This window comes from Budorcas taxicolor, chromosome 7, assembly GCF_023091745.1.
Source record: "Budorcas taxicolor isolate Tak-1 chromosome 7, Takin1.1, whole genome shotgun sequence".
Lineage (NCBI taxonomy): Eukaryota > Metazoa > Chordata > Mammalia > Artiodactyla > Bovidae > Budorcas > Budorcas taxicolor.
The window spans coordinates 92,403,468-92,424,887 of NC_068916.1; the positions used below are offsets into that span (position 1 = coordinate 92,403,468).

The following is a 21,420-nucleotide window of genomic DNA, read 5'->3' on the forward strand; positions in this document are numbered from 1 at the left end:
ATTCTATTGAAAATGGGAGTTTTTAAGTCTAGAATAAAAAGTTTGCTTGGGTTCGGAGAAAAGAAGATTCTACTGAAAATGGGAGTTTTAAGTCTAGAATAAAAAGTCTGCTTGGGTTCGGAGAGAGAAAAATGGACACGATTCTGGGTAAAGTGTATATGTGGCGGAGGTGGGGGGCGGGGGCCGTGGGAGCGGCGCGGAGACGGCGGGCGGTAGGACCGCGCGGACGCCGCTCGTCCCGCAGCGCCAGCGCGGGCTCCGTCGGGACCGTCTGGGGCGCGCGGGCAGCGCCGGGCAGGGCGCCGTCAGCCTCGGTCGGCGCGGAGCCGCGGGCTCGGCCCGCAGGAAGCGCCGGCGCGACCGGTGCACCCGGATTGCTTTGACAGTTGCACTCATCTAGAAATAATGCCGAACGCCGTTTAGCTGTGTCTCCATATATATATCACGGCCCTGTGGCCCGAGGGGGAAAACAATCTAATGAGGGGCTGGGGTCGGCTCGCCCGGCCCGGCGGGGGGGTGTGTGTCGGTCTGTGTGTGGAGGGGTGAGGCGGGGGGCGCCGGCTCCGGGGGCGCTTCCTCGCCCCCCCGCCCCCCCGCCCCCCTCCGCGTCCTCGCTCTCGCTCTCCTCTTACAGCTCTTCGTGCTTTATTCGGTGCGAGCGCCGCGTCAGAGCCGGCTTGGGGGAGCTGCTCTTGGCCTCGGAGGCTTCGGTGAAGAATTTGAAAATAGACGGCAAGCTCTTCCAGGAAGTGAGCTCGTGGCGGTCGGTGCCTGAAAAAACGCAGACAGGGGAAGGGGTAGGGGGGTTACGCGGTGGCCGCGCGCGCCGCCGGCGCGGGAGGAGGGCCCGGGGGACACGGGGCCGCCGGTCGTCGGTCGCGGAGGCCGCGGCCTCCCCGGCACCGCCCCCCCCCCGCCCCTCCGCGGCCTGCGACCCCCTGGGGCCGACCCCTGGGGACCACCCCTGTACCTGAGGGCTCACGTGGCACCCCCCCGCCCCGGGGGGAGGCTCGCAGGCCGACTCCGCGGCTCCCGGGCCCGCGACCCCGGGACTCCGCCGTCGCGGGCCGGAGGCCCCCAGCACGTCCACCCCCCACCCTGATGCGCGGCCGCGGCCCGTTAGCCTCCCAGCGGTCGCCCGAGGCGCGGCCTCAGCCCCCTGCGGGCCAATCGAGGCGCGGGGCGGGGAAGGGCCACTCCCTCTCCCGCCGGGGAAAACCACCCACCGCCCCCAGGCTCGGCGCGCGCGGGGATTGGTCTCCCCGGCGCGGCTCGGCGTCCCGGCCGCTGCCGCGCCCACCGCGGAGCACTCACGGTTCTTTGCTTCCCGAGAGAAGGAAACACGTCCGAGTTTAGTGTCCCAGCAGTTTACCTTTTTTTATTTTAACAGATCTTAGGGGACAGTTTTACAGAAGCTAAACAAAACCCTCCAGTGTTTCAAGGCAGTCACTGGTAAAACGGCCTCCAGGCCCCCCTATGTTGTCAGGAGGAATGCAACTCACCAAATGAAGGTTAAGTGGTCTAGTGTATGGAGCTCTTTTATTTTACTACAGCTTCTTTTCTGTGGGCTTCAGTTTCATGCTAATGTAATTTTTTTTTAATAAAATCTTCAGTTTGAGACAGACCAAAAAAATAAAAAAATAAAAATAACACTGATGTAGACAGAAGAAGAGACGAGGCCGTTAACCTGTTTTTGACTCCTTGGGATAGCTCACATCATTTTACTAATAGCTTTATAAACGGAACACTTTTTAAATTAAAAAAAAAAAAATGACAGCAGCAAAGACTGTCCCCCTAGAAATAATGAGTGAATAGCTTTGAAACGGTTGAAATCTCTTCCTAGATCACTCAATTATGCAGAGGGACACTGCCTGGAAGTCTCTGGATTCGGGGCCCTCTGTCTGATACTTTAACATCGTTAATGATAATTCTTTAGTCTGTAATAGTAGGTCATTGCTATGGTTACTCTACAATGGTGCAACACTTTGCTTTCCCCTTCAGCTATTCGCCGAGTCCTGGTAACCACATTTGTTGCCTAGCAACAGTTTTGTGACAGTATCACAATCTGGGAGTTACAACAATAAGGATGCTATGGCTGCCTCGACCAGAGAGCAGGAAGCTATATTCTGTGCCTGTGACTTAGCTGTGGGAGCTAGCCTTACTCGAGAGTCCTTCTTTTAATAGGTGTCCTCAGAAGGATGCTCTCTACCCTCCTGTCCGCTACAGATTGGCCTAATGAACCTGCATTTGGAACTAAGATCTAGTACTGAAGTCATATCCTTGAGAAATATCCCCCAACACTGCTGGGTTCAGATTGAAAAATGAGGTCATCTTTCCATTTGCTTACTCATTTTGGGCAAAATTCAATGTTAGGGGGAGAAAGAAGATGAGTGTAGGTTTATCCTGGCAAATCCTAAAGTGCCTGACTGTAGAATTCTTGGGGAAAAAATTATATATATGCGTGCCTGCATCAATAAGTGTGTAAAATTTCAAGTTCTTTAGAATATATTTAACTTCCCAATATTTATTGTCAGTATATAACTTTCACTGATTTATTCAGCTAACAGTCTGAACGACTTCCTTTGAATTTGGAGTCATCTATATTCTGCAAATACAAAAGTTTGTGAGCAGTTCTAGATAAGCTCAGACATACCTACTTTAAATAATATTTCATGGGTATGTTTAGAAGGGGGCCCAGTTTATGGACCGGTTTATGAAACGACCAACCCTGTTTGTAGAGTCTTCTAAGTCCAGTTTCATTTCAATAATAATTATTAGTAGCAATTATAATGAAAAAACATTTTTAAGTCAATTGTATTGACTATTCTCTGATGCATACTACATGGAAACACCCATCCCCAAACACAATAGGGAAAAAAAAAAAAGGTGTTAATTGTCTCTTTTCCTTTTCATTTCCCATGCTTCCAGGCTCATTTGGCATTTCCTCCATAGTGATCACACTTAGACTTACTAATGTTATCAAGGCTATGATGAATTTGTAAGCTTTCTTAGGGAACTCCTCTCATAATTCCTCCCACCTCTTGAAAACCAATTCAATGTATGAATCTAGAGGGACCTAAAGAGTCAATGGTCTGAAGCAATTTTAACTCCTTTATTTTTTTTTCTTTCCTGGTGACAGTCTTTCTGAAGGATGAACAAATTTCCCTGGTGATAAAGTCACTACAAAGGCTTTTTAGTTTTAGCTTATGATGACTCTCTGCTTGATTAGTCTTGGGCTGAAAACACCAAAGTCCCTGAGATAACTGAAGACCTGCACTAGCTCTCAATATTTACCCTTGCAATTTAAGAGAATAAATAATGAGAATGTGTGCTCTGTCAGAGGAAGGGAAATTGCTAGGAGTAAAGTAATAAGGAAGGTGGGTTAGAAACTGAATTATGGAGAATGAAGTGGGGGAGGGAGAATTCTCCCTGAACTAAGGAGTGGTAACATAAATATCTTATATAAAAATGGCTTTCTTTTCTAAATTACTGAAAGTAGGTTTTTAATCATTTAAAAATAGCATTTGGAAGTTAGGTAGTTGCATGTCCATCTGGGGCTGTGTATACACATTTCAAAAACATGTTTGGAGACCATTTTTGAAAATTCAAGGCCAAAGGTCAATCAAAATATTCACAAATTAGTATGAATATCCACCCATAGCAATACTAACAGAATGGAAACATCAGACAGCGGTTTTCTAGTAATTAAAAAATACACCACTTTAGGGGAACTTCTTCTGTCAGGATGGGAACACAAGGCCATTATATCATCTGTTCATAAGAGCAAATAAAGGGGGAAAGTTTATGCTAACTAAAAAAGCAGCCATTTATTAATAAACTGCAGTGATGTGTAGGTAACATGGAAACTAGTCCAGTCAGCACTAATGTATGTTACTTGAAGGAGACAAACATGGTTTTAGAGTCAGGCCTGGTCTTTGCTTTACCACAACTTTACCCTTAGCAAAAACTCCTCTTTTTAGGGGCTGTGAACATCTTTTTCCTTTTCAAACTCCCCATTTTCCTAAGTTGTTCCCACAGTGAGGAGATAAAGGGTTTTCCCAGGTTGATTTTGGTATCCTTTTAGACTGGCAGGCTTTCTCTTACCTTTGGGGCAAATTCAATTTCCTAGTCCATAAAATCAATTCAGTACCAAAATAAACGTGCAGGATCTCAGTTCTTTATTACAAAAAAGTGCCCTTGCTCAGTCATAATCAGTGGTTCTTAATGGACATGGTAGTGGCCTCTGGGGCATTTTGGAAATCTGTAGGAAAATTTTTTGGAGGTCAAGACAATTGGGAGCAGCTTTTGGCATTTATTGGGAGAAGGCCAGGGAGATGGACATCCTTCAGTTAGCAGGGCATTACAGCAAGAAGAATTGTTCTGCACTGTACATGGTTTTCAAATGTTACACCAGCTATTCATGTAGTTGAAAAACCTGTTTATGATTATGGGCTTAGAATTTAGATTTGTTTAACAAAGTATTCTGGCATGATTTTTTAATATAACAGAATTTTCCAGGAATCAGATAACCATGTGAAGGAAAAGTGAAGGAATTTTGTGCTTTGTGTTGTTCAGAATATTACCAAGAATGGATTACTATATGAGAAATATCTCATCACTGGCCTCACTGCTCACAGTTCTTGCAACTGGCCTGTATTTGTAGATGTAGAATTCCTGGTGATCCAATGCACAGGACCCATGCAGGCTTTCTTGAGCACTTTAAATAGTGATATGCATATTATTATGGGTTATTTTTCATTTCCTTCATATGTTAACTAGGGAAATATAATAATTTAGCAATCTTGTAAGTAGGTGAATTATGTTATCTCTATAATTTATTTAAGGATAGTTAAAAGCACGATGAAATATTTGTTAAAATAGTGTGTTTTTAGATGATCGAGGGTCAGCTTAAATAAAAATGAAGTTAATTCTTTTTCATTACACTAGAGATTAATTTTACTATAACCTGAACCCTGCCTACAGCTAGCTGTTTTATCCTTACACAGGGTAGAAAGTGCCTTTTACTTCTCTTACTTAATGTTTCTTCCACAAATACTGTTTGTCAATGACATTATTCATTGTGAAATAACCAAAAGGTAGTAGACAGGGGATCTTCCAATTAAAATACTACACTGAATATTCTTTATCTCTCAATTGTTTAAAAAATGAACTATAGCAAATTTCAAGGAGGTAGAGATAGCACAAATGGTCAAAAAGGTTAGAAACTTTAAGTATAAAGGATGAGACTATAAGTCATATGAGGAAGATCAAATTGCTAACATGTGTCACCTTTTCCCAAAAGACTCTATGTGTCTTTTTATGCATACAAATACATTACACATACACCACACATTACAGTGTCTTGTAATGGAACTGAGAAAGAAGGCTATGTATCAGCATTTAGAAATTAAACAAGAAACAGTTGGAAATAGCACTGTCAGTGGAATGCCCAAAGAATAGCATGAGAGAAGAAAACATTGCTGTCTTTTGCCTTGTCTAATGCCCCTTACTTCTTCCTATGATGACTTTAATTCAAGTGTTTCTTGCAAATCTGCCTTGTCCAGACTCCTCTTCACTTGATGTTAGTGCTTAGAGGTTTTTTTTTTTTTTTTTGGCAAAAACTACGCCAAAATATGCTACTGAGTTAGCCGCCAAAATCCTGATGTTTACTTTGGTAGATGTAGACTACTCTGAAGCTGTACCTCATTTTATGCAGTAGATGTCTTAAAAAGTTATATGTAAATATAATTTCTGTAAATAGAATATTTTTAAAGGAAGAAACAGGTTATCTACTTCTTCAGTGAATCTTTTAATAAAGTGAAGAATTCTCTGTGAAAGCAAATCAGTCTTCAACTGACATCACACATGCGCGCGCATGTGCGCGTGCGCGCACACGCACACACGTGCACGTGCACACACACACACACACACACACACACACACACACAGATTTTCCAGAGGCGAGGTTTACTACTATAATATGATGGACAGTATGAGTAAGGTCTCACTGAAAAGATAATTTAGAAGAATTTCTTGGGCAGCCATTCACTATTCTAGTTATTGTTAGTCACCTTATTTTACATGGTCTGAAACCAAAAGGTCATGGAATAATTTCAACAATTTAGGCATAATTTACATTTTAGGGTCTGGTTTAGAATAGGGAATATCACTGTTCGCAAAGTCACCTCTGAATATGAAATATCCTTTTTAATATCTTTATTTCAGGAGGAAAAACAACTATGTTTCCCTACCCTCTCCCTGACATCCCTCTCCCCTGCAAAATAATTTGTTTTTAAAGAAAAAGATAATGAATAAATTTTATATGCTTCTTACGATAAAGGGGGAAAGGAAAAAAACCAGAAAGATATGAAACACATTAACAGGATAACATATCTATGATACTTTCAAACTGACAAGGCTTGATTTTAAAAATTGATCTTTAACAAGAAAAAGAAATATGAGCAATTAGGAAGTAATGAAGACCCTGTCAATATAGCTATGTTGATAATAACAGGTAAGGGAATTCTTGAGAAAATCTAATATATAAAAATCAGGAGGTCTGTAATATGCATTATTGAGTCCCAGTGGGATTAACTAATGAATTTATGAGCTCACCAGTGGTTATTTTTAGAAAGCTACAAAGAATTAGAGAAATACTAGAGCATGGAAAAATAATGTGCCTTCTAAAAAGAAAGAAAACCTATTACTACTAAAATTCATTGCAAAATGAGTTCTAGAGCTTCCAAGGAGAACATCATTTAAAAGAATAAATCTACCAATATTTGAACACAGAAGGGCTCCTGATAGTGACTCTCCAAGTTAGAAGGCACAAGTGTGAGACTCAGTCACGTGGGAGTGGGGGCGGGGGCAAACAAAGTGGGGTGATCACTGAGACCGTGTGAGGAAAATGCCAAGCACAGCTCACTGAATGTGTCACATGGCCTGCTTAAATTACTCGTGGAAGAAGAGACAGGCAAGTCTTCGATTGCTAACAATGCTGCAAACCCATTAAGGCTGAGATTGTGTTGAGACCCTAAAGGTAAGTCTTCAAGCTTGACTAGGGATAACAGGCTGAAACAAAGGCAAAAAAATCAGTGGTAGAAACTTCTGGGTCATTTGCAGCTTCTGGGAAAGCCTGTCCTTTCCTCCGGCATCTTTTCTATCTCATCTATGGAAGGGGAGTGGGTGGTGGTTTGGGCACTGGGCAGCTTAAGATTCAAGGAGACAACTTTGGGAAGCAAACTTCTCAGGCAGAGTAGAGAGCCTGCAGTAGCCATGGGTCTCCAACACTAAACCTGGCAGAACTCTCTAGTACCACTCTCCTAACCAATAGAAAGTGGACACATTTTAGTTGCTTTAATTGCTCATCAAACCCAGATAGGTGGTGTGGAAATCCGTTCTTTGGTTTTCATTCTTGTCTCATGTACTACTCTTGGTGTTGGCACAAGGCCTGGCCTCCAGGAATACTGTTTCCCTGTCAAATCTGAGCCCAGGTATGGGCAAAAGTTCTCTTTTTCTAGGTTCCCCTTGTCATTTTCAAAAGTAATTTTACCAGCTCTGTGATCTACTGTGTAGATCACAACAAACTGTGGAAAATTCTGAAAGAGATGGGAATACCAGACCACCTGACCTGCTTCCTGAGAAATCTGTATGTAGGTCAAGAAGCAACAGTTAGAACCCAACAAGGAACAACAGACTGGTTCCAAATCAGGAAAGGAGTACGTCAAGGCTGTATATTGTTACCCTGTTTATTTAATGTATATGCAGAATACATTATGCGAAATGCCAAGCTGGATGAAGCACAGGCTAGAATCAAGATTGCTGGGAGAAATATCAATAATCTCAAATATGCATATGACACCACCCTTATGGCAGAAAGTGACAAGGAACTGAAGAGCCTCTTGATGAAAGTGAAAGAGGAGAGTGAAAAAGCTGGCTTAAAACTCAACATTCAGAAAACGAAGATTATGGCATCTGGTCCCATCACTTCATGGCAAATAGATGGGGAAACAATAGAAACTGTGAGAGACTTTATTTTCTTGGACTCCAAAATCACTGCAGATGGTGATTGCAGCCATGAAATTAAAAGACACTTGTTTCTTGGAAGAAAAGCTATGACCAACCTAGACAGCATATTAAAAAGCAGAGACATTACTCTGCTGACAAAGGCCCATCCAGTCAGAGCTATGGTTTTTCCAATAGTCACATTTGGATGTGAGAGTTGAACCATAAAGAAAGTTGGGTGCTGAAGAATTGATGCTTTTGAACTGTGGTGTTGAAGACTCCTGAGAGTCCCTTGGACTGCAAGTAGATCCAACCAGTCCATCCTAAAGGAAATCAGTCCTGAATATTCACTGGAAGGACTGATGCTGAAGCTGAAACTCCAATACTTTGGCTACCTGACGTGAAGAACTGACTCACTGGAAAAGACCCTGATACTGGGAAAGACTGAAGCCAGGAGAAGGGGACAATAGAGGGTGAGATGGTTGGATGGCATCACTGATTAAATGGACATGAGTTTGGGTAAACTCTGCGAGTTGGTGATAAACAGGGAGGCCTGGCATGCTGCAGTCCTTGGGGTCACAAAGAGTCGGACATGACTGAAATGAACTGAACTTACCAGAGGGTCGTACGAGCGAGCACAGAGCTCTAAATAAGGAATGCAAAGAATCATGAAATAGCTGTTTCCATAGGTATTTGATCATATTATTTCCAACACAAGCAGCAAAGAGCTTTCTGGGCCTGCTTCTGATCACGAGGGCTAGTGCAGCTTTCTGGGTATCTTGTCAGGCTTCCCTTTTCTTCCAGCTTCTCTGTGGTCCTCGCTAGCTACCCACGGCTTATGGCTGCCAGTCTGACTTTGTGTGTGTGTGTCTATGTAAGTAAGAGAGAGGGAGGAAGAAAGGGAGAGAAAGTAAGAGAAGGGAAGTAAGGGGGAGGGAGAGAGAGAATGAGAAAGAAAGCAGGGAGAGATTGAATGGACTGCAAAATACTTTATTTCTACGCAAAAGAATATCATTTACTAGTTCAAATATCTGAGTCTTTTGTGGTCCTCTTCCCTCAACTGTGGATTCTATTCTAGAGGATATATTTTGTGGGAAGTTTTTTCCATGGGTCCTGTGAGTGATATACAAAGACTCTGCTCTTGGAGCATATGTGCTGGTGGGGATGACAAGTGATGACCAGGTATACCAATGAACCTGATAATTTCAGAGTCAGAAGCACTGTGGGGGAAACACACACACACACACACACACACACACACACACACACAATGGTGGAGGTGAAGAGAACAAAGAGGAGGAGAGGTGGTCATCCATTTACACTTGATGGAAAAGACTTCTGACCCGAGACCAGAATGGAAAGAGGGAGCCAGATGCAGGTCTGGGGAGGATGCTGTAGGCAGGGTCCTGCGAGAACAAGGGCAGTGGGTGTTGGGAGGATGGGGGTACGGGGGGGGGGGTGGATCTGAGCAGGGGATGAGCAAGTCACAGTCAAGGAACTGAAGAGTCCGTGCCCGGAGCATGGAGGGTGAGGGGAAAGTGGAAGACGATTCAGAGAGGTGGGCAGCCTCCTAGCCATGTGAAGCTTCTCAGGCCACAGTGCAAGGTTTTGATTTTATTTCAAGTACAATGGAATTAATTTAATTTTATTCCAAGTACAAGCCGCCGAGTTTCATCAAAGGAGAAATATAATTTGTACTTAAAAAGAGTACCTTTTTTTTTTTTTTTGGTAAAGACTGAATGGATTATGGGGGAGCTGGAATGATGGATTTAACCCTCCCTGATTGTACTTATCAACTCCTCCCACATCTAGATCATTCTCCTCCCACATACTTCAGAGTATAAAACACACCTACTGCTGGTTCCTGTAAAGTGAGTTACAGTAGTAGGCAACAGTCATCTGCAGTTAAGAGTTGAAAGGCAGCCTAATAAAATATTTCAAAGCAGTAGCTGGATTAGAAACAGCATTTTCCTAACAACTGTGCTCTTCTCCGCTGATGCGTCTGGGTTCTTGACCCTCCGGGCTGGTGTGTGTGGTGGGAAGGTACAAGGCTGGGAATGTGCTCTCACCGTGTTCTATTTCTGCAGGCCGCCCAGAGGTGACTGTGGACTTCCTCTCCAGGCAGGCTTTCCCACTTGCTTCGCTTCTATGAACAGACAAGCCTCTCAGTCGCCTTTGATTTTGTTTTTGCTTGTTCGCTGACTCCTGATTTAATCAGTTACCAAATCCTGACAGTTATACCTCACCAAAGTTTTTCCAATCTCTCTTTTTTTTTCCTTTCCATTCCCGTTACCAGTCTGGATTTAATGACCTATTATTTAGCCTCCAGAAACTTCCTCCTAACTTAAACTTCACTGCCTTCACCCTCTTCTATCTTGTACCCTGCTACCAGATGAAAAATTCTAAAGTATCCTTTGTGTCACAGACCTCTTTCTCTGTCAAACATATCCAATTTTCTTCATAATCTTTCAAATTAAGTAGAAATTCCTCCATGTGGTTTAAAGCCCTCCATCCCCTGGATTGAGTCTTTTCTGGGTTTAATCCATCAACTGTTTTTCTATAAATATCCCCCATTCTCCCAGGCCCAGGTCAACTGACAATTTTTAAACCTTTTTAAAATCTCAGGGTCTGGGCATCTGTGATTCTGAAGTCCAGTCAGAGAAGAGATTGATTACCATGGTGAAGTTTTTGAAGGTAGTGCTCAAACTTTACTCATCTTCAACACAGATGGATCAATGTACCCTATACTGAAGTGTATACCAGCTTTTAGAGTCTAGAAATAAAATCCTCTAAAATTGGAATGTAATAGCGGTTGGATACTCTATAACCAAAACTGAAGGAGTAGAGTGTTTTTCTTGCTTTCTCCAACAAACCGATGAGGTAGGTGCAGGTGATCCACAGCCCGTTAGTAACTAGCTGATAAATATAGTGCATCTTGTAGTTCTACTTAGCTAAAATGCTGTCCTTCTCTAGTAAATACAATTTACTAGCATCAAATGACGTTTAGGACAGTTTCAGAACTGAGAACTTGCAAAGAGTCAAACTTTAACTGTTCAAGAGCTTGCATTCCCAAGATGTAGTGGGCTTGGTTCAAATTTAGATGCAGACAGAAACATAGCAAATATGAGATAGTAAAGACATGGAAAGAACCCAAGATAAAATTTCATCTAACAGCTCCATTTCACAAGTGAGAAATCGAAAGTCCAGAGCAGCTGCGACAGGCCATAGCTATACCGACACTTTGCTTAAATATAGTTAATATTTATAAATTGACTATGCATTATAATAAAACATTTTCAGAAGATCTGTCTTATTACTTTCAGATTCAGTTCAATATTTACTTCCTCTAATAAGATTTCCTTGATTCCTTACCCCACACCAACCACTTCCTTTCTTCATGTTTCAGTATATATAGCATATACTATATTCTCATATACTTACTTTGCTTAACTAGTCATTTCATGTATGAAAATATCTTGTTTTATCTCTAAATCCTTTGAGGGTAATGCCTCAAAACTTTTTATTCCAGAAATCACAGCTGAGGCTTAATAGATATATGTTGTATAAAAAAAACTGTCTAGAACAGAATTCACCAGAAACCTGATGCTATTAAGATATAATAAAACATAAATTCATAGATGTTTTCTATGGTTTTTGCACTATTTTGATGATGGGTCTTATTTTGAAATAAAGGAAATGGAAGCATACGGAAGATCACAGCAATTAAAACTAGTGACTTTACAAAGCAAAGTGCTAGTGGTATTCTGAATACATACGTGAATCAGACGAACCTTTGTATCTACAGCATCATTTTACATTGTTTTGTCAGACTCTCAAAAGCACAGACCTCTGCTGTGTAGCCAATAGGAAGAGGAAGTGAAGGAAAGACAAGGTGGTAAGATAGAGATTATAGATTGCCCCAGTCACTTAATGATTTGGAATTGTAGTAAGCCTATATACAGTAATTTAGGGAGAACTGATATACCTACAATGTTGAATCCTGTAATCAGTGACTGTGATACATCTTGTGATTTATTTAGATCATCTTTAATGTCTCTTAATGAAGGTTTATCAGTTTCTCCACAGAGGATTTGCACCTCATTTTTTTGGATTCATTCATTTATAATTACACTTTTTATTTTTAGATAATTATAGATTCATATGCAGTTGTAAGAAATAACACAAATGTTTATGATTCCTGTTACAGGAACACCTTATAAAACCATAGTTTAATATGACAACTAGGATATTAACATGCTACAGTTAAGCTACAGAACTTTCCATCACCACAAAGATCACTCATGTTTCACTTTATAGCCACATCCACCTTCCTTCCAGCCAAAACTCTGGACACCATGGTTCAAGTGAGTTTCCCCAGTCTGCACTATTCTGTGTGTATTTTTACCTCTGGCAACCACTAATCTGTTCATTTCTAGAATTTGGTCATTTGAAGAATATTATATAAATAGAATCATGCAGTACATAATCTCATGGGACTGGCTTTTATCATTCAGCTTAATTCCCTGGAGATTTATCCAGGTTGTTATATGAATCAAGTTTGTTCTTTTTTATTACTGAGAAGTGTTCCATGATATGGATGTACCACAGTTTAACCATTCCCATCTCAAAGGATATCTGGGTTGTTTTCAGTTTTTTGGCTATTATAAATAAAGCTGCTCTAAATATTCATGTATGAGTTTTTCTGTGACATAATCTTCATTTCTCTGGGATAAATGCCCAAGAGTACAACTGCTGGGCTGTATATTACTTGCATGTTTTGTTTTGCAAGAAACTCCCTCGCTGTTTTCCATAGTCATCACACAATTTTACAGTTCTTCCAGCAACGTGTGAGCGATCTAGTTTTCTTCGTATCTTTGCCAGTGATGTATTAAAATCAGAGAGTCTGATTCTCCCCACTTTATTCTTCTTTTTCAAAGTTTTTAGGAGTATTCTAGTTCCTTTCCCCTTTTATGTAAATTTTAGAATAAAGTTATGTATGTCTACTGTACAGTAATGATTTATTTGACCTTGCCTCAAAAGGTTTCAGCTGGACCTCTGAAGTATCTGGAGATTAAAGTCAGCAATGCAGGTGGTCAACCATGTCAATATCAGCTGAGTCCCAATAAAAACTCTGGACACCATGGTTCAAGTGAGTTTCCCCAGTCTGCACTATTCTATGTGTATTCTTACACACTGTTGCTGGGAAAAGATAACCCTAGCCAAGACTCGACTGGAAGAGGACAAATGGAAATTCATCCTTGGAGCTTTCCTGGACTCTGCCCTGTGTGCTTTTCCCTGGCTAATTTTAATCTACACCCCTCTGCTGTACTAGATTTATAACAGCCTGCAGTGAGCACTGTGCGTGCTCTGGCAAATGACGAGACCTGAGGATGGCTTAGTGACGCCTACTTGTGGTTGGTGTCAGAAGTGAGAGTCGTCTTGGAAACCTCAAAGGGTTGCATCTACAAAAAAATCTTGCTGGGATTTTGATAAGAATTACCTTAAACTTCTGTTATCAATCTGGAGAAAAAAGACAAGTTTACTGTGTTGAGTGAATTTATGAACATGCTATGTCCCTTAACTTTGTTTTTGTTTTTTTTTTAGTATGACATGTTTTTGATGCTACTATAAACAGATCTTTAAACTGCTTATTGTTGGTATATAGAAATGCAATTGGTTTTTGTATAATTATTTTGTATCTAGCAAATTTCCTAAATTACCCTTGTCATCCTAAAAATTTATCTGTAGATTTTGAATTGTCTACATAAACAATCATATCTGAATAATTTCAGCTTTTTCTTTTGTAATTCTTAGAGCTTTCATTTCTTCTAGTCGTAAACTTAAGGAAACTGTGAACTATAAGCAAAATAGCCTCCAAATGTACTCAGAACATTAACATTTCATTTTCTCCTAATGGAGAAAATGAAAACTCACATGAAACAAATTATTGTGAATAATATAAATCTGGCATAAAATTATTACATTGTCTATTCTGATTGACTTTGTGATGATGCACTTTAAAAGAAAGAAAAGGTTTTGTCAGGTAATGTCATCTAGTTGCTCACTACTGGTCATGAAAGTTCCTGGTCACCTTATGACATACAGCTTCTGGAGGATCACTTATGCTCCTAACACTGGGATGTCTTTTCAATTTAAGTCTAGAATTTGCCCTCACCTGTCTGATACTACTTTAATTTTATTCTCAGTTCTGTCCCCTAAGGCATTTCCTCTCGGAATGTCCTTTTCTTAAACAATAAAAATCACATAATCCAACTGCCTTCTACATGAGAAGAATCCTTAAAGGATCCTGAACTTATTTACACAACACCATCAATACATATAGAATAATATCTCCCATTAAGATAAAAATGCATTGATTTTAAATGAAATATATATTCTCAAATATGTCATGTAAACACAGTAAATTCTATTATTCCTAGTTTAGAAAATGATGTGGGCATATATTAGATAGGACTGGTTACTTCAATGCCAGATAATATTTTAGAGTATCAGTCCTTAAGTTCCACTAAGGACTGAGTTATGATTAAAAACTGAATAGAAATAGATACAGCTAAATAATTATTAGGAAGGGTTATGAAAATTATTTATAATTATAATCCTTACTGCATCTGTACTAAACTTTATCCTAAAAAGACATTTCAAAATTCTAATTGGACTGTCCATATAGGCTTTTCTGCAACTGTCCAGAAGACTTACAGGGGGAAATCTTTCATTATTGCTCAAGAAATTAAATTTTCCTCTCTGGAATTAAATTTACTTTTGGGTTTGTAAACAGTTGCAGTCCTGGGGTATGAGATATTGCAATGGATGTAAAGTAGATTTTACATGTGTTACAAAATTTGACAAGTACATATTGTTTCTACCTCTTTGCTTTGTACCCTGTTTGTAAGCAACATTTTAAAGTTAATTATAGAGTCATAAAGGTCTCTTTTCCCCCAAAATATTTTAAAATCAGTTACAATTATTGGATCTTGTTAAAGTGGCAATGGATGGGAATTACCACCCAAAGAATCTCAACTGTATCCTTTGGGCATCACTGAATGTGAATGGCATCTATTATCTTATTTCTCTTCCACAGAGAAAATTTAAAAAGTCACATTGATGGGAAAGCTTGTGAATCCACTGAGAAGGTTAACTACGGTGGAGGATAAATCTGTACAGTAAGACATGAAGACATTGGTTACTGACAATAAGACGTCTTCAGTTAGTCAGATTTCAGTGTTTGGGGGCACAACAATGTACAAGTACTAGTAGAATCATGAGTCGTTAAAAACTTTCCTACAAAAATAAAGGAAGACCTATATCATCAAGACAAAAGTACTTCAGGAATCACTAATAAAGAATGCTATAACCCATTGACTAGAAAAAAATATATTTACAAAATATAAAAAATGGGGCTAAAATTGTATCTCTACAGTGAAAACTTTAAGAATATTATATTAAGCAAAAGTATAGTAGTTACTTTTACTTATTTAATATTTATTCATATATTTCATTGAAAAAGCATTAAAGATGACTTATATATACATTATAGTAGCACAAAAGAGAAATAAGTGAAAAACAGTAGAGAAATAGCATAGAGGCAGGGACAGGGTAAGATTAACACATAAGGATGACTAATATGTAAACCTGTGTAATTGCCAGATGATGGTAGAAAATTTGACTGAGCTTTCTATTGACAAATACAAAGAAGGCAACACAGTTGATGATAATTCACTGCATCGAGGTGGTAAAAGCAAACCAGTTGGGCAGAACAATTGTTTTTAATAACTACATCCTTAATGCAGACTTATGGCACACTACTAAAGAGCAACCTGGGAGAAGTGAAACTAGGTGGACATGAGTATAATGAATTTTAGGTGACCTGACAGTCAGGTGCTCAAGAGATAAAATTATACACATCTAAAGGAAGGGATGACCTATATATTCTTTAGAGAATCATATTTTTTGAAGACAATTATATTATTATATTATTCAGACAACTACTTTAGAACTGTGGTACTGGATAAGACTCTTGAGAGTCCCTTGGATTGCAAGGAGATCAAACCAGTCTATCCTAAAGGAAATCAGTCCTAATATTGACTGGAAGGACTAATGCTGAAGCTGAAACTCCAATACTTTGGTTACCTGATGTGAAGAGCCGACTCACTGGAAAAGACCCTGATGCTGGGAAAGATAGAAGGCGGGAGGAGAAGGGGAGGACAGAGGGTGAGATGGTTGGATGGCATCACCGACTCAATGGACATGAGTTTGAGCAAGCTCTGCGGGTTGGTGATGGACAGGGAAGCCTGGTGTGCTGCAGTCCGTGGGGTCGCAATGAGTCAGACACGACTGAGTGACTGAACTGAACTGATCAAAGGGGAATGAGACTGAAACACATGAATGGTCCAACAACAAAAAAAACTGCCCAAACTGGAAAGCATTTTTCTTCCTGATCAGTAACCAGTATACTGCAGGCAAGAAAGAATACAAACATTAAATGCATTTTTCTATTTAGTTTTTGTAGGCTTTTCCTTCTCTCTTCATTCCCTCATTAAGTTCATCTTTTAAAGCCAGATAAAAACCTGCTGTAAGATCCACATTTCCTGGTTATGTTTCCTAAGATGGGCATTAAATACAGAAGTTTTGCACAGTAGTCGTGTCCCCAAATAAAATGACCCATGCCACAGTGATCTGATATGGACACAGTTAATGGAATACAGAAAAAGACTATTACTGTCATAAGTTAGCATGATACTTCTACAAAATCTGCATTTTCCTTTTCATTTCCATATTATTATTATCATTATTTTTGTTAAAACAGCACCTTGAATGTGTCTTGAGTGTGGGAAGATCAGTATTTGTTCTCAGCTGACGAAAGATACCAATTTTCCATAAGCCAAATGAACTTTAGATAGCCAATCAATAGGTCATTTCCTAAACATCAGGTTTCTTTGTAAGCATTCTAGATCCAATATTTTTAAAAAGAAGAATTTTTTTCCCCCAACACAGCACAATAAGCTTTTTGTAGACTTTCACACAGAAAGCAACATTTTCAATTTTATGTAACTCACATCTCTTCCTGACGCAAAAGAACAGCCAAAAAGATGAGGGACAGCATGGGTCTCAGTGAAATATGGGAACTGTAAAGCTCTCCTTCCTCTTTAAAAGTGAAACAGAGGAAATGCTGAGAGCCTGGGACGATGCAAGCCTAAGACACTGCCATGCAGTATCTAATGCAATTATTAGAGAACATGTTTTGAAATTTTGGGAATAATCTTCGCCTGAATTTTAAACTTACATTTTATATATGTAAGTCAGAACATTACATGTGCTTTATCACTGATGATATTTCACAGTTTATTTCAGAATTGCATTTGACCAAAATATAGCAGTTCAAGATTTATCACCAGAGAGGAAATACCTGATTTAGAAAAGTGAATTTTTTACAAACTAAAATTATAGTTGAAGGAAGCAGTTCCTGAAAAAAGAATTTCATTAGAAAGTGAGTTTCTTAAGAAACTGAGACATAGCTCTGGGCTTGATGCTATTTTCTCATGGCACACAGAGCAGAAAACTGCCTCAGCAACGGTACAGTGCATATTATATATTTCAAAAGAATATTTTGTACTCAAACTTTAGAATAACCGTTATGCTTGCTTTAGCCTTTACTCTTTTACTCTGTGCACTTCTGTGAACACACTCATATTTGTGTATACACATTATTTTTTCTTAATTATCTGGGTGGGTTACAAATGTCATACCCTTTAGAATATATTTCCTAACAATGAAGAAATCCTCTTATGTAAATTACAGTGAGTTTACACTTGTACGATACTCTTTTATCTTCCCGTTTGTATGCTGATTTTGCCAGCTATCCTTATGGCATTTTTACTTTCTAATACAAAATCCAATCCAGGGACTTCCCTCGTGGCCCAGTGCTTCAGATTCTGCTCCTGCCATGCAGGGGCACAGGTTCTGCTCCTCGTCAGGGAACTAAGATCCCACAGTACTGTGTGGCGTGGCCAAAAAACTAAAACATTAAAAAAATTTCAATCTAGGATCACATAGGGAAACCTATTACGATTTAGTAATTATTAATTCTTGTTTTCATACATTTTTGTAGATGTTTACAAGATAATTTTATTTTGTATCTTTTACAAGGTAGTTTTATAAGGTGAAGAAGCTTGCCTGCAATGCGGGAGACCTAGGCTTGATCTCTGGGTGGGGAAGATCGTCTGGAGGAGGAAATGGCAACCCACTCCAGTGTTCTGGCCTGGAGAATCCCATGGACAAAGGACCCTGGCAGACTACAGTCCACGAGTGGCAAAGAGATGGACACAACTGAGCGACCGACACTTTCAAGGTTGAAACTTCAGAATGACAACACTAATTTCAGCACTAAGTTCTATGACATTTCTAGTAAAACTACCAGTAACTAGTAAAACAGAAGAAAATGACTGGAACATTCCAGTTTAAGCTTACATATCTCTCAGTAAATAACAGATACTCATTTGGTTGTATTTTTAAAAGAAGTTTGCAATCCAGGAAAGAAAACTCCTATCTCAATGCCTGCCTTCCTGTCATTTTCTTGTTAGACCTTGGAAGGTAATCTGAATTATAATTAAAATCAGTCAAATTCTCAACTTGCTGGAAGCTCCAGTAAAAGATTTGATGAAGAGGCGATTGAAATCAGTGACAAAAGTGAAGTTTCTAAAATATTTGAGGCTTATATTTAACTATGATAATTTTCTTCCATACCCATTAGAGAATGTAGAATTAACTGCATACATTGTTGCTGATGGCTTAGAAATAGTTTACACAGCTGAACTGAGGGACTTAAAATTTTAAATCTATTTCTGACTAGTCTATCAATATGCATGAAATTCTGGATAAGCTGTTTAACTTTGATTTGTCTCAATTTATCTATTCCTAAAAGCAGAAAGAGTATTGTTTACCATATAGATATATTACTAGGATTTTATTAGACAGTTAACCTAGTGAAGTCATAATATGAAATGCATTGAAGAAGCACAAGTATTATTATAAACAGGCATCATAAACAAAAAATTTGCTTAGGACAACAAAGAAAGAATATAACGTTCAACCTATGGTTGCTAGAGAGAAAAAGAAGAAAACACAGATAAGAAAAAGGAAAAAAATTAAAATCATTAATAATTTCACCATTCAGAAATAACCTGAAATCTATTTTTTCAGATGCTGTTTTCCCTATGAAAAACATACTTTTTTGTTTACAAAAATGCAATACTTTAATAACAGATAAATTAACCACAGTTTGATGCAATTACATTTAAAAATACTATACTGAAAATTCTTGTTCTGATCATCAGGTAACCCTTCCACTGGTAGCAACAATCAACTCTGGACAAAACATAACATACAAGTATTTGATGGCTCTGGAAAGCAACCAGAAGCAGGTATAAACTGGAGGAGATTAAACCCTTCAAAGCAGGGATCTGCACTGGGTGGCTCTTAACTTGAGAGAATTCTCCTTTCTACACAGTGCCAGGTGGCTAGAATCCAAGCAAAAGACTGTAATTATTGGCTCAAAGTGTCAAGAAGATGGAATTCTAGGATGCCAGAACAGCTGGAAACTAGGAAGGAAAAGTCCTGAAAAAAGTAGCCAACGACAGAGGGGGAAAGTTCCAAATATGTATAAATTCCTTTCAAGTTTTTAGATGAATTTTGAACAATGTTTGCATGAAGAAGACTCCAAGGAATCAGAAGAAGGCTATGGACAGAAAGCTGAAACAGCTGAGCAGAGATTTAAGCAGCTGTCCACCACAGGAGAGACAGTTTAGAGTTTGAATCCTATCAAATTATAGAGGCTGGATAAATACTGTGGGCTTTTCCATTGAAACCCAGAAGGATTATTCCTTAGGAGTAAAGGTGACGTCCCATGTCTAAGGGTTCATTCTAAAAATAAGGGCAAAATTCACCATAACAAAGTACAAAACCAAGTCTGTATAAGTTCAGGGTCATCCACCATCCATACATGATTTACATGCCCACTACAAAAAAAGCCAAAAGAATAAGACAGAATCCCAAGAGACAACAATTCATCTTCCACAATATGTAACATGTAATAAAAACTTACTAGGTACACAAAGAAATAGCAAGATGTGAACCAAAGAAAGAGAAAAAAGGAAAACAATAGAAACAGAAAGATGATCTGGACATCAGAAGCAGCAAACTAAGACTATAAATACATCCAAGAAGCCAGGTGGCACAGCGGTAAAGAATCTGCCTGCCAACGCAGATCCCTGGGTTGGGAAGATTCCCTGGAGTAGGAAATGGCACCTTCAGTATTCTTGCCTAGAGAATCCCATGGGGAGAGGACCCTGGTGGGCTACAGTCCATGGGGTTGCAAAGAGTTAGACATGACTGAGGGACTAAGTGCAAGTGCACACGCGTGCACACATACACACACCCATGTGCGCACACACACACACATACACACACACACACACGGACTTAAAGAGATGGATGAATTAAGTGAAAGATAACAGTGTTTTAGCAGACAAACTGAAACCTTAAAAAAGGACCAAGTGGAAAAACTAGAACTGTAAATTATAATACCTGTAAGGAAAAGTCACTGGATATACTTAATTGAAGCAGAAGAAAGCTCCAGGAAACCTGAAAACTGATCAAGTGGAATCAACAGAGCTAAAAAAAAAAAAAAATAGAAAGACAGGGAAAAATATGAACATAGCTTAAGTGACTTGTGAGACAATATAAAACCATTTAATTTATATGTAATTGGAGTCCCAGAGAAGAAAAAAGAGAGAATAGGGCAGCAAAAATAAGTAATATCCATGAACCCCAAATTTTGTAAAAACACCAACTTATGTATCAAAGTCCAGCAGATCCTGAACAGGATGAATGCAAAGGATGTCACATTAGGCGCATCGTAGTAAGATCACTAAAACCCAAACACAAAGAAAAAACCTGACAGTAGCCAGGGGAAAAGGGACATGATGCATATAGTTGAACAATGATACGGATGATAGCCACCTTCTCATCAGAAACAATGGGGCTAGATGACAATAAAATAATTATTAAAAACAAACAAAACAAGGGGAAAAGGACACCCTCACCAACCCAGAACTTGCCTTCCAATCAAAATATGCCTCGTAAAAATTAAGGTGAAATAAATGGATACACAAGTTTTGATAATATTCATAAAATGAATACTTAGTAATTAAAAAGAAAGAGCCAGTGATAAATGTGACAACTTGGAGGAATCTCAAAAAGAACATGTTAGGTGAAAAAAGTCAAACATGAAAGAACAGATGTCCTATATGCCATTTATAGGAGGTTTTTTTTTTTTTTAGTCCCTCAGTCGTGTCTGATTCTTTGTGATTCCATGGACTTTAGCCTGCCAGGCTCCTCTGT

At 39.3% G+C, this 21,420-nt stretch overlaps 1 protein-coding gene across 3 annotated transcripts in view; it reads right to left on the reverse strand.

Moving 5' to 3' along the window:
- Nucleotides 1–397: 397 nt before the first annotated feature.
- The window catches only part of FAM172A (family with sequence similarity 172 member A), a 407,588-nt gene continuing 386,565 nt past the window's right edge, over nt 398–21,420 (reverse strand). For all 3 annotated transcript variants that reach the window (XM_052642598.1, XM_052642594.1, XM_052642597.1), the window contains one exon: nt 398–771. In XM_052642598.1, coding sequence (XP_052498558.1) covers nt 629–771 — 143 coding nt within the window. In that variant the 3' untranslated portion in view covers nt 398–628. The remainder of the gene's footprint in view (nt 772–21,420) is intronic.